The following is a 13,118-nucleotide window of genomic DNA, read 5'->3' as shown; positions in this document are numbered from 1 at the left end:
TGTATCATCACTAGATGTTAATCTACTAAGCCTTATATACTGTCCCTTGATGACACCTTTCTTCATGTGGGTGGGATGTAGACTTTCACTATGTAGATACTGATTTGCAAAACATGCTTTTCTGTATATTTTACTTGTGAATGTCTTATATTCACTATCAATAATTATGTTGATGTCTAAGAAGTTTATAGTCTCACCAAAATTACCAATTTTGAATTGTAAAAAAGAGGTCGTGTTGTTCAAGTCACTTACAAATTCTTGGAATTCTAGTTGATTTCCTGACCATAAAAAGATCAAGTCATCTATAAATCTATGATAGATCTTCACCTTCACAAAACTTGGATGTGTTTCTAGGTATCTTTGCTCCCAATTTGCCATTACAATGTTGGCAAAAGCGGGAGCTACCCTGGCACCCATGGCTACACCCGAGATTTGTTGGTACGTTTTGTTGTTGAAAGTGAAAAAGTTATTTTCTAATATTAAATCCATCAAACTGCAGCAAGTGTTGATTTTAATACTTGTTAACATGGTATTTTTGTTTAAATATTCCCTCATGTATTCTATTCCTGTCTGTTGGTCTATAGATGTATATAGACTTTTTACGTCTAAAGTACCAAAAAATACAGGTGTTCCATCCATTGTATAATTCCTGAGAATTTCCAATAAATGCCAGGAATCCCTGAAATAATATTTTGAGTTTTGTACTATTGGATTCAATATTTTGTCCAACCAAACAGAAATATTTTCAGTTTTTGCCATCCTTGCTGCTATGATAGGTCTAAATGGTATATTACTGTCATTCTCTTGATTTTTTGGAATTCCAAATAACTTTGGCATTCTGGGCTCTTCTACTAACATGTAATCATAGCTGTTCATGTCTATTTCTCCCTGACTAAACATATCGAATAAAAAACTGTTAATGGCATTGTATTTTAACCTAACAGTTTCTAAACTAATATTTTTGTATGTATTTTTGCCTGACAAGGACATTTCTATGTTCTTTTCGTATTCTTTTGTGTTCATGATTACTATCATCCCACCTTTGTCTGCTCTCATCACTCTAACATTGTTGTCATCACTTAGAGACCTTAGAGCTTTTATTTCATTGTCAGACAGATTTTTCTCATACTTATTAGCTTTAATTTTTCTGAACTCTTTTTCACATGAGTTCTGAAAAACCTGTAGTGTGTTCAATAATGGAGGGTTATATGTACTTGTTTTTTTAATACAACCTTTATCTTTATCATTTTGTGTAATATCATGCAAAATGTAATTTAAATTCAGTTTTCTCAGATATAACCTAAAGTCAATTAATAACTTTCCAATGTTAACTTTGTTTGATGGAATAAAGGAAAAACCTTTTCTTAACACACTTAGTGCATCCTCACTTAATACAATGTTTGACACATTTAAAATATTCATTTCAAAAAATCAATGTCCTCTACCACTTCTTCTTGTTCTTGCCTTTCGGCTTGAACTTCTTTTGAGTGGCATTGTACCACCGTGTAGTCCGCTTGTTTGAGTTGTTGTTCCCCTGAAAAGGAACTGCTGAATTACTAGCTGATGTACTTGCTACTTCGGCATAGATAGTACTATTAATGTTGTTTCCATTGTTTTTGTTGTTGGTGCCTTGTTTTTCTTTGTTGTTACTTTCAAGGATCACACCTTCATTTGTAAGATCACATTCTACTTGTATAATTTGATTAGAAACATTTTCAATCAAATTAATGTTAGAATCAATATTGTTGGCATGTGTTGAATTTATATTTTCGCTGCCAACATCTTCTTTTATTATATATGCCTTGTTGTTATTATAGGCCATAAGGTCTCTCTTAAATTTATGTTGCTTTCTGGATACAATGGTTGCCTTCTCCCTCTCAGCCTTCACTTCAACTCCATTGTATAAAACCAGAAAGCTGTTAAAAGATGTATGGCTTTTTATTCTTTGATCCAAGTTTTGAATTATTTCTTTTAACTTTTCAAGTTCAACTTTATAATGATCTATTAGTAATGCCATCATTCTTATTCTGGTGTCATTATATAATTTAATGAGATCTAAGCATAGTTTATCTCCGGGTGTTACACAGTTTGGAAATTTCGCTGTGCGTAACCCTTGAGGCACTACCTGGCGTTTGATGCATTCTTCCAAGTATTGTACCTCAATGTTTAAAGATACATGTTTAGAAACCACTCTTTCTAAGTCATATATACATTTACGACAGTTTATATACTCTGAGTTGTCAGTACTTACATTTGAGTTCACGGTAATATTTTCTATGTCAGCAAAAGGGTTCGTGATTTCCCTCGAAACATATCTCCAAACATCTCCCTTGTTTTCTAATGTTCCGGACAATCCCTTATTGGTATTAGTATTGTTCAGTCCAAACGACTCAGAAATCTGTCCTCCATGACTTGAAATGCCTTCTGTTGCAGAGTTCATGTCTCCACGCCCAACTCTGTCACCCGGTATGGAAGTAACATCCGAATTGGAAGTTTGTTTAACTTCCGAGGTGCTGGTTTGCTTGATTTTTAGTTCGGAAAAGCATTCTTTCACAGCTCCAATGATTAATTTTTGTAAATCCAACTTAGAGAGACCTTGTCTTTCTCTCTTGTTGTCTAGTTCATCTTCAATCGAATATGTAGACAAATTGAGTAACACGTCCTGTGTTAAACTCTCTGCTGCCATGAGATAAACCTGGAACTTCGATAAACAGGACACCTGCAACTCATTTTTGACCTCCGTATGTATTCTTCATCATAAAGAATAGCTATCCGGTCTGACATCACGCAGTACAGGTCAGACCTGTTTGAATGGTAAATAATTGTTCATTTTTTGCAGCATACACCTCCAGAACCAACATAGCCAGATTGTGGACAAATGGGGCCCTATGCAAGGTAATAAATCAGGCCTCTAGTAGCCATACCAATATCCCAACTGATGATACGAAACTAAAAAAACTGAAAGTACCAGAACTATCAAATGACGCAGACAATGATCTTTTTAGCGCTTTCAATCACTTTTAATTTTTCGTGACCTTCCTCAGAAACAACTTTTCTAATGTATCACTTCCTTATATACTCTTACACAGGAAATTACATCATCGTTTGTACATTAATTTCACAGTTAAAATGCATATAAATTCTATTGAAGGCGTATTTATGGCACAATTTGGCCATAAAGAAAAATGATAAATCAAATGCTTTATTCAGACATTCCACTAGTTGCAAGGAATTCAAAAAGTTTGAATTCTTTGTGCTAGATAAAGTGGATAATGTCAGTTTTAGTGGGGATTTAAATAATATATTAGAGTGCAAAGAGGCATATTGGCAATTATACCTGGGAGCTGACAAGCCCCCAGGATTAAATGACACAATTAATTTAAAATGTTTTTTAACATATAGGTAATCATGACATGTTTTATAAATTACTATTTATCATTTATACATTATTTAATAGAATTTATATGCATTTTACCTGTGAAATTAATTTACAAACGATGATTGAATGCATGTATCGGGACAGACAGAACAGCATATGAGGACTGCCCAGGGCCACATGGGTGGAGCAAAAGGAATAAAGAAGGAGAGGCCATTCTAGAATTCTGTCTGGCAAATGGCTTGATAGTAGCAAACACATGGTTCAGAAAAAGAGACAGTCACAAGATCACATACAAGAGTGGACAACATGCAACTCAGGTAGACTTCCTCCTAGCAAGGAAAGGGCATTGGGGTAGACTCAATGATCGCAAAGTCATCCCCAGTGAAACAGTCAGCTCACAGCATAAATCACTTGTGGCCAAAATCAGCTGCAAGCAGTGGTCAGAGAGGGATCTAAGGTCAAGAGACACAAGGCTGAAGACCTGGAAGTTAACTGGAGAGGAAGTGCAACAATTCAAGGAATTACACAGGGCTCTAGCACCCCAAGAAGAAGAAGAAGAGGAAATAGCTGTAGCTGTAGCTGTAGCTGAAGAAGAATGGCAGCACCTCAAAACAGCATGTGTGAGGACTACAGAACAGATATGCAGCCGAGCCAGGTATAGGTTCATAGGTTCATAGGTTCATAGGTTCATACTAGGCTATCTGCCCAAGGGCATTTATAAGCCTAGCCCATAGTTATGTGGCTTTCGCCACCCCTTTAGTTTGAATAAAAACTATGCCTATCATTTTGCTGTGCCTCTGTCAAGCAGTGACACTGAAGTAATCCCTGGGGTATATCTGCAATCTCCCATCCATTGGTCAAGATTCCTCTTGAACAAGGCCAGAGAGGTGCTCTGCCTCACATGTACCGGGATTTTGCTCCACAGCATAGGGAGTCTCTGGGTGATGAATCTATCCCTCCAGCACGTTCTATTTATAACCGTGTCAAGGTTTAAGTCTCCCGCCCTTGTGGTTCTGAGGGATCTAGATTTTTTGAGGTGAAGCATATTCATCAAATCTGGGTTTGTTATGGTATGTAAATAAGGTACATAAGGAAAGTTGGTGGTGGAATGCTGATGTCCAGGAAGTCATGAAAAGAAAGAAGGAGTGCAGAAAAAAATTCAGGACCTTCAACACATAACCTACATAGACAGAAATGAAGGCCTTGTCACTGTACTCTTTATCTTATAGGCTGCTGAGAGGCAATTTGTGACTTGCCTACAGACCCTGCCCTAATGGAAATGCTGCACATCTGCAAGTCAAATGGGACAAGATTCACTCACTCTAGGGATCTCAAGTATGAACAGTGTTCGGTCTCACGGACGGGTTCCCAGTGGGAGTGGGTGTGCACCAGAGTTCAGCTCTGAGCCCACTACTGTTCATTCTGGTGATGGACTACATTAGCAAACAAATCACAGGGACAGATCAACAAATTTGCTTTATGCAGACAATGTTGCATTACAGGCAGAATCTCAGCAAGAACTTCAGCAAAGGATAGGGGAATTGAATGCAAAATGAAGCCACATAGGATGACGCTAAGCACAGATAAGACAGTGGTAAATGGCAGCAAATTGGGGAAAGAGACGACACTGAGAACTGAGACAGAAGGGAAGATAGTGGAACAGATAAATAGCTTCAAGTATCTGGGAGGGGTGGTTGAGGAGAAGGTAAGTCTGAATGAAGAGATTAAAGCTAGAATCAGAGGAGCTGCAGCCAACCAGCATAGAGTATCAGGTGTAGTCTATGACAGAAGAATGCCAAAGAAGCTGAAAAGCAAGGTGTACAAGATGGTGGTGTGACTAGTACTACTGTATGGTACAGAAACCTGGGCAGTAAAAGCAGGGCAAATAATGAAGCTAGAGGTGATGGAAATGAAGTGCCTGAAGACGATTTGGGACAGACAGGAAGAAGGTAAGAGGAAACAAGGATATCCAGCAAAGAGGTGGATGGATTGTGTAAAATAAGGGGTCTATATCACTTCAGTGAATGGCATTTTTGGTTCACTTACATCAAACGCGCCATTCGTCGAACTGTTGATACTGAGATCACAGTACAGCTGCTTTATGAGGCAAGGGTGCAGTTTCTTAATCTTTCCCCCTTCATTGACGTACTTAATCAGACAATTCTTTGGAGTAATTTAGAATCTGGATTAGGTTTGTTAATGGTCTTCAAAACTACATGCCTAGTAACTATGAACCTGTTATTGTTTGCCAGTTATTCCCTTTGCAGAGCTGATCTAATTTAGAAAATAAGGCAATATCATCACCACGTCAGTTTTTAAGATGTCCTTGGTAGTTTATTGGTCAAGGGCAGCAGGCATTGCATTTGTAGATGAAGCACTGAAATCATCTAGAAGCAATGTCTGCATTAGTAATAGTTTTCTTTAAAGTGGAATTATTCAGATAATTTTACTTCTGCAAAGATTGTGCAGATTGACTTAGCATATGCTATCAGGTGGTTATTATTTTCTTCTGTTTCGTATTTAAACTGTGCTACACAGGACTGCATCTTATGGTCTGATGCTACTGATCTTTATACAATGTAATGTACCTCATCCAAATACCAATAAAGTACTTGTAATTTAGTTCGTCATAACAATACAGGACATAGACAGTCAACAAAGTGGCTGTAACTGCTGGCAGGGGCTGTCTGTTGATGAAAGTACCTTATGCTGTTATCTAGTCATTTTTAAATATTTTTAATCTGTTTTTTCAGGATGTGTGTGTGTGTGTGTGTGTGTGTGTGTGTGTGTGTGTGTGTGTGTGTGTGTGTGTGTGTGTGTGTGTGTGTGTGTGTGTGTGTGTCTGTGAACTGAGTTGCAATACTTTGGCCATTATATGTTGAAATAAATTTAAATATCTGACTTTGCCCATTATTGTTTTTATTTATTTATATATTTGCTTATTTTTGACAGACATTTGAGAAGGTTGCAGTCAACAATATCACTATAATTGCTGAGTATGGGGGATGTGTATAAATAAGAATGACTGACCCTGCTAAGCTGTTAAAGCTTAAAAGTCATAAGTCTGTCTTTGCAGGACTAGTGTGTATTTGTGTTAAGCAAACTAAAATACTTTACTGTTGTCATTTTTATCACAATCAGGTGTGATGTGTATGCCGTCCATAAAGTGTCCATAACTGTTGAGTTTAGACATTGGTGGTTTATAATAACAGCAGTGTGAGTAGCTTTTCATGGCTGAAATGTTTGGAAATGGGTACTTTTGTCATTCTTGGTTCATAAATTGCGTTTCACTGCTTACAGGAAAAATGTTCAAAGCTACAACTTTAAAACACTAGCAAATGTTGCTGTATTTAAGAGGAAATAAAATTAAAAAAAATCAGGAAGGTGAATTAAAGAACACATGCATTTATGCATAGACCTATAAATGTGTTCTGGTGGGGGGAGCATAGTTTAAAATAGGCTGGAGCCCAAGGTACACTTAGTCCACCACTGGCCAGATGCATTTTCAATGAATGTGAGCTTCAAGGTTAGAGAAGTTTACTGTTGCTTATGCTAAGTCTGTTTTCAGTGTAAGTCTGTTTTGTTTACCAAATGGTAATCAGTGTTTGTGCTATGAAATTTTAAATTAAGAAATGAGGACATAAGAGCAGAAGCCAAAGTAGCTCCAATTGCAGAAAATATCAAAGAGAACAAATTGTGGTTGTTTGGACACATGCAGAAAGGCAGAAGACAATCTGGTGAAGAAGATTTGGGACAGACAGGAAGAAGGTAAGAGGAAATGAGGACATCCAGCAAAGAGGTGGATGGATTGTGTGAGAGAAGATCTGTGTCAGTCAGGCATGAATGTCAAAGAAGGCAGGTGTGTGGCACTGAATCGAGAGAGATGGTAACAGTTAACACGATTCCCTGACCCCATCTAGAAAAAAATGGGGAAAAGGGGGCTGATGATAATGATGATGAGTCACATGTGCAGAAAAGCAGAGGACAATTTTAATAAAGTAGATCTGAAAGAGAAACAAGGGCAAAAGAGATGAGGAGAGAAAGAGTTACAAGTGATAAATGAATTGTGTAAAAGATCTGTGACAATCAGATTTGACTGGGAAAGCAGGAAGGAAAATAAACAATCAAAAGAGGTGGTGACAGCTGATGTGACATCTTGGCTCAGTGTCAAATCAAGGGTGTAGCCAGGCATACTCTTTGTACTCTATTCAGTACATTTTTTTCTGAGCATCGCATCACTATGGCATATTTTCAGGTCGTATTATGTCTATAACTGTCAAAATGAATGTCTCCAACAACTGGAGCAATATTGCCAATCTAAAACAATATCTTTAATGGTTTTACAGGGAACAGCTAGCGCCTTCTATGTGGAGTCTGCAGGTCCTCCCCCCAGCTGAGTGACGTTTAAAGATATGCAAGTAGGTGCATGCATGAATGGGTGTGCCTTCTTTGAAGGTTGGGCATCGGGCTGGCAGCTCAGCACCATAAAAACCACTGCCAATCATTAGCGGACCGGAGTTCTGCTGTGGTGACCCCTAACCGGGAAAAGCTGAAAGACATTAGTTTTTAGTTTTACAGGGAACAGCTGAAAATTTTACTTACTTTTATTAAGTGTTGGGTGGCATCATTTTGAGAGATTCAATACTGTTCTAAGGGAGGGCATCACTAAGAGCTTATGAGTACAAAATGGAATTTGCTTGCTATACCCCCTATGTCAAACATATGAAAAAAAGGGTTGATGATCATATCACCTGAAATTACTGCAACAGAAAACTTGATTGTGTATGCATTACCTAATAGAAAATTATTTGGTACTTCCTTATACCATGCAGGTGTAAATTGGGAAGACATATATATATATATGGATACAGAGTACTAAGGCTAACAAAGCCTCAGTCTCTATGGATTCACACAAGCAATATTTAGGTGGGCCCATAAACTGAGTTCCAGTCAATATATCATAAATGGAGCAACATTTCCGTGAATAACATATGAGCTCAGGAGAAATATAGAAAGAAGCTCCACAGTTTTATATGAAATGTCAAAGCAGAAGCACTTACTAGTAGAGCCTTTAGCTGCTACACTGTCCCCTAGAGTTGTCCCATCATATGAAACTGCTGAAACTCTGACACTGTAGTTTTCTCCTGGGATCAGTTGTAGGATGTTAACTGAGTTAGTTGTTACATTCATAGTTGTAGAAGAAGCTCCTGTGGCATCGATAATGTAGTAGCTGTACAGTCCTGTAGGAGCGGCCCATGTCAGGAACAGCGAAGTTGCTGTGGTATTTGTAATTATGAGGCTGGTCACCTTCTCAGGTCCTGACAACAAATAAAAAGGTTTAGTCAGACAGGTAATCCATTTCTTTAATTTAAAATCAGTTAGTTAATTTTACATGTTAAAACCTACATACATCACGTAAATAATAATTTCATGTCAAAGTATCAGTGATAAAAATTATAATTACCTAGATCACAAGACTATAGTATAAGACCTCATATTAATTAAAGGAAGCAGTGACACTGTCTTTTGACTGATGTGGCTCTAGCAGGAATTATATTTGCGATTACTAAGATGTTTCCATGTAATCTAATATACTCCTTAAATCGGACTCAGCATACTTTCTAATAGAGTTTGCTGTTGTTGAAGCTACCTTTTACAGTAAATATTGTAAACAAATTCCTGGAGATTCAGAAATGCTGCAACTGTGATCACGGCCAAGCCAACAATGTATACCATGCGTGTACAATAAGCCCTGAGGCTAATTACCAATGTTTGCAGCCAGGCCAATTTCCTCCTTATCACAGGTACAGTAGGAACCAGCAGTAAAGGCCGTTAGATCAAGTTGCAACCCCAGTAAAGTACGAACAGCTTTTGTAAACACTGACCATGCATTTATGGTAGTCATCACAGAACCATTTGTTGCATGCGTGAATAGTAATGTGCTGAGTTATTGTTGTGACTCAAGACAATAAATAAGAAAAAATTAAAGTTAGGGTTATTAAGGATTGAGTGTGGAGGTACTAGTAAGGCTATAAAAACAACAGAAACTGACAGAAGACTACAAAGGCAGCCAGTGAACATATGAAGCATACAGAATACAATAGAGAGGGGTATGGCATATACACAGACATTCATCTGAAATACTTGAACACAGACAAAATGTGAAACTCACACAGGATAGGGAGATACAGTAAAGTAACATGATGTATCAACCTACACACTTCAGGCATTATCTTATTTTTATTTTATCAGTATACATGTACTATAGTGGTGAATGTAATAAAAACAAAATACTAATCCTAAGGAGATTTGAACCTACTACCCATTTCAGTGATACGCTTGCAAATATATCATTTAACTTTGTGAGCTATCAAAAGGAGTCATAACTAAATGTGGTAGGGAAACACATGCAAGGGCAATATTAACCAGTAACACAGAAGAAGCTATACTCAAAAGATAGTGCTCAAGGGAATTGAACTCAGGACTTATTCAGTAAATACAACATTAACTATGTGAGCTTTTACAGGAGTCAAGGAAACACAGATAAGGGGAATGTTACCTAACAAAATAATGGAAACAGTAATCAAAAGACAGGCCTCGAGGGAATTTACCCAGAGCTTACAGAGTCTCACCTCCATACGGAATTAACCAAGTAAGCTATTGCAGGAACCAAACGGATGGGCTCAGGTAAACACATGAGGGGAATGTTACCCAACAACTGAACTGAAGCAGTAATCCAAAGACAGCTCTTAACGGACCAAGGAATGAGCCAGATGTGGATGGAGTAGAAGGAATAATGCATTTTGGGGGGAAGAGGTACTCATTTTTTAAGAGAAGGGAAAGAAGGGTTGGTTAGCTAGCATGGAAAGATAGCCAAGACTAACAGAGTGTGGGGCAACAAAATGAGGAGGGGAAACACAACGTAGAAAAAGACATTAGACAAGCAGAGGGAAGAAAATAGTGAAGGGGGATCGTTAAACCACCAGGGTTGGGCAGGGACTCAAAAGAGAGGGAAACACCTGTTTGCAGGATGAGCCCGTATTTGCAGATGCAGTCTCTGCCATTTGAGACACAGATGGAGATTTCTAATTACCCTAAATACTTTCACCACTCAGAAGATGGAGCCAGTGTTGGGTAGCAATGCAGCTCAACAAGTTGCCAGAGCATTGTCTTCGTGTCCAATCCAGGTAGCCTACCTCCTGTCACTGATATCCACCACAATGTCTGCAGCTGCCAATGGTTGACAAAGGCGTAACCATCACTCACACTGCTAACAATGGGTACCACTGCATCAGCCTTAGTGCAGAGCTACCTGACACAAATGGGGCAGGTACGATAGGAGGTGTGGAGGCAACCCTAGCAGACTGGAACACAGGTGTGGTAGGTGCTCTAGCTGGTGAGAGAGCTGCTGCCACCCATGAGGGACCAACAAACCTCGCTGATGAGCCACTGCAGATTTCAGAGCTCTGCAAGTAATAGTTAAACAAATGGAGAGAAAAAAAAACAAATACATGCAAGAGAAAGGACAGTGACAGACAGAGTCAGAAAGAGAAAAACACACACAATGAAAGTTGCATTCTATGCATTTTTGCTAATGATGCAGTCAAAGTGAATACACTCTGCAAAGCATTAATTATTCATGGATATCAGAAGTCTTTTTTGTGAAACAGGTATCCATTTTTTAAAAGAAACAGGACAAATGTTTGGTCCAGATAAAATCACTTTAACTAGCAGATCAAGGAGACTCTACCTCTGATATTCTCCGTATGGGAGGAATAAAGACACCTTGTTGAAGTTTCCAGTAGTTTATTCAGTTAAGTAGATAGATGGACAAGTGTTTGCTTTCTAATCCATCTACCTACTTAACTGAATAAACTAAATGAAACTTCAACAAGGTATCTTTATTTCTGTCACAGGGAAGTTATCAGAGAGAGAGAGTCTCCTAGATCTGCTAGCTATAGTGATTTTTATTTGGAATAATCCTTTGTACTTGTTAGTCCTGTCACCCTCTGGGTCAAAGGTGGGATACCGGACATGACTCGAACCTTCTGGATGACCGCTGTTTTCCATTTTTTAAGAGAAGGGAAAATTGGGGAAGGAAGAGAACTAAGAGAAAGTTAAGAGGCTAGGTTTGGCAGCAGGAAAAGATGGACAAGATTAACAGGGTGTGGGGTAACAACAACATGTGATTATGGTCACAGATGCATTTTGATATCTGTAAATACAGTACATACAAAAGTAAACATGCTGCTCAAACATACAGTATATCAATTGAAGGTAAGGACAGCCAGTCCTAGTGTAAGTTGTGAAACGTACCACAAACCAATAATGGTGATCTTATATACATAAACCTTGTACTGCTGCAGTTATACAAATGGACAGAAAAATGAACATTACATGTTTTTCATGATCACAAAATGCGTCTATGGGGGATGCGCTGGTTGGAAATTAATGCAAGCACACCTTTATCAATGTGAGACATGTAATATGAAGATCCATTTGCCCACCTTTACAGGAGTCATGAAGAAACCCTTCTAACATTGCACAGTCATGCTTACACCATTGATCTATGTCAGTAATGATGGATGTACCACTGGTTTTGTAACACTGCACATTATTGTGTATCAATACTGTCTACTACTGCTACTATTAAAAGTGAGACATTTTATAACAGCACGTACACTAACCTCAACACTATCTTAGGAGATGCAGTCTGCTACTGTGCATCTGTCTATTCCTTTCAGTCTCTGCAGGGGCTAGAGACATAAAAAGGACATAATAAAAAAGTGGATGGCAGTACACAGTGGAAGGTTATTTGGGTAGCTAAAAGACGTTTTACTTACAGTACAGAGGTGGTGACTATCCATCAGCAAAGTTGGTCTGGCTTGTGATGAATCATGTCACTGTAGTTATGACGTTGATGTTGCACCATGTGGGAGATGACAGAAGCATGGGTGACAGCCTTAGCCAAACTTTTACAGGCATCAGTCTTATACTGCGACCTTCTATAGTCCTCATGCAAGATCCAATGGCTGCACTCCTTATGAAAGATGTCCAGAAAAATCCTGGACATCTCCTCATACACCTCTGTGCTGTAAAAGGAGCATTACCCTCTCCTTTTCCACCCATAATGTGCGACCTTGAAAGATCTCAAGAAAGATGACAGAGAATTTGCACCAAAACAATGCTCATGCATCCCAGCATCTGCACAACATCTAGCACTGATGGGCAGCTCACCTGTGTGATGGATGGCAATCTGTGAATTATAGATACAGTATTTGTGTGGTACCAATGGCACTTTAAGGTGTGAAATATGGCAGTCCTCCATCACTGTGTATGCTGTTGAGAATGCAGGGTCTACAGTAACTTCATCTAAAGAAGACATTTCCCACATCTCTAAGATATGTGGTTGCCCATGTAGAGCACCTCAGAAGTGCTCACGTATAGGCACTGCATTATGTAGAAATCTACTCAATGTTTATATGGTTTGTTTTGCTGCACAAAATGAGTGATTCAGAAATAGTAATGAGCTGGATCCTAATTAGCATAATCATTCTGCTCAGCGGAGTGAATCTGCACAGTACAATCATGATGAGAAGCACACAAGCTCAACATATAAAGGAAGAAAATATTGGCAATCAAGGCTGTCATTTGAATCTTGCTAAGGCTGTTTACAAAGAATATTCTTCTCAGGAAGGTAACCACTTAAATGAGAGGCATGCTAATTTTTCACATATAT

The 13,118-nt window shown here is 38.4% G+C and overlaps 1 protein-coding gene across 1 annotated transcript in view; it reads right to left on the bottom strand.

Annotated features, from left to right (window-relative positions):
- LOC122801257 (fibronectin-like) overlaps nt 1-13,118 on the bottom strand; it is a 329,673-nt gene that overhangs the window by 110,140 nt on the left and 206,415 nt on the right. The window contains exon 13 of the mRNA XM_044070808.1: nt 8,440-8,697. Coding sequence (XP_043926743.1) covers nt 8,440-8,697 — 258 coding nt within the window. The remainder of the gene's footprint in view (nt 1-8,439; nt 8,698-13,118) is intronic.

This window comes from Protopterus annectens, chromosome 4.part1 (genome assembly GCF_019279795.1).
Source record: "Protopterus annectens isolate FY-2018-M chromosome 4.part1, PAN1.0, whole genome shotgun sequence".
NCBI classification, from domain to species: Eukaryota; Metazoa; Chordata; order Ceratodontiformes; family Protopteridae; genus Protopterus; species Protopterus annectens.
The sequence above is the reverse complement of the archived record's forward strand: the minus strand, read 5'-3'. Positions and strand labels throughout refer to the sequence as shown.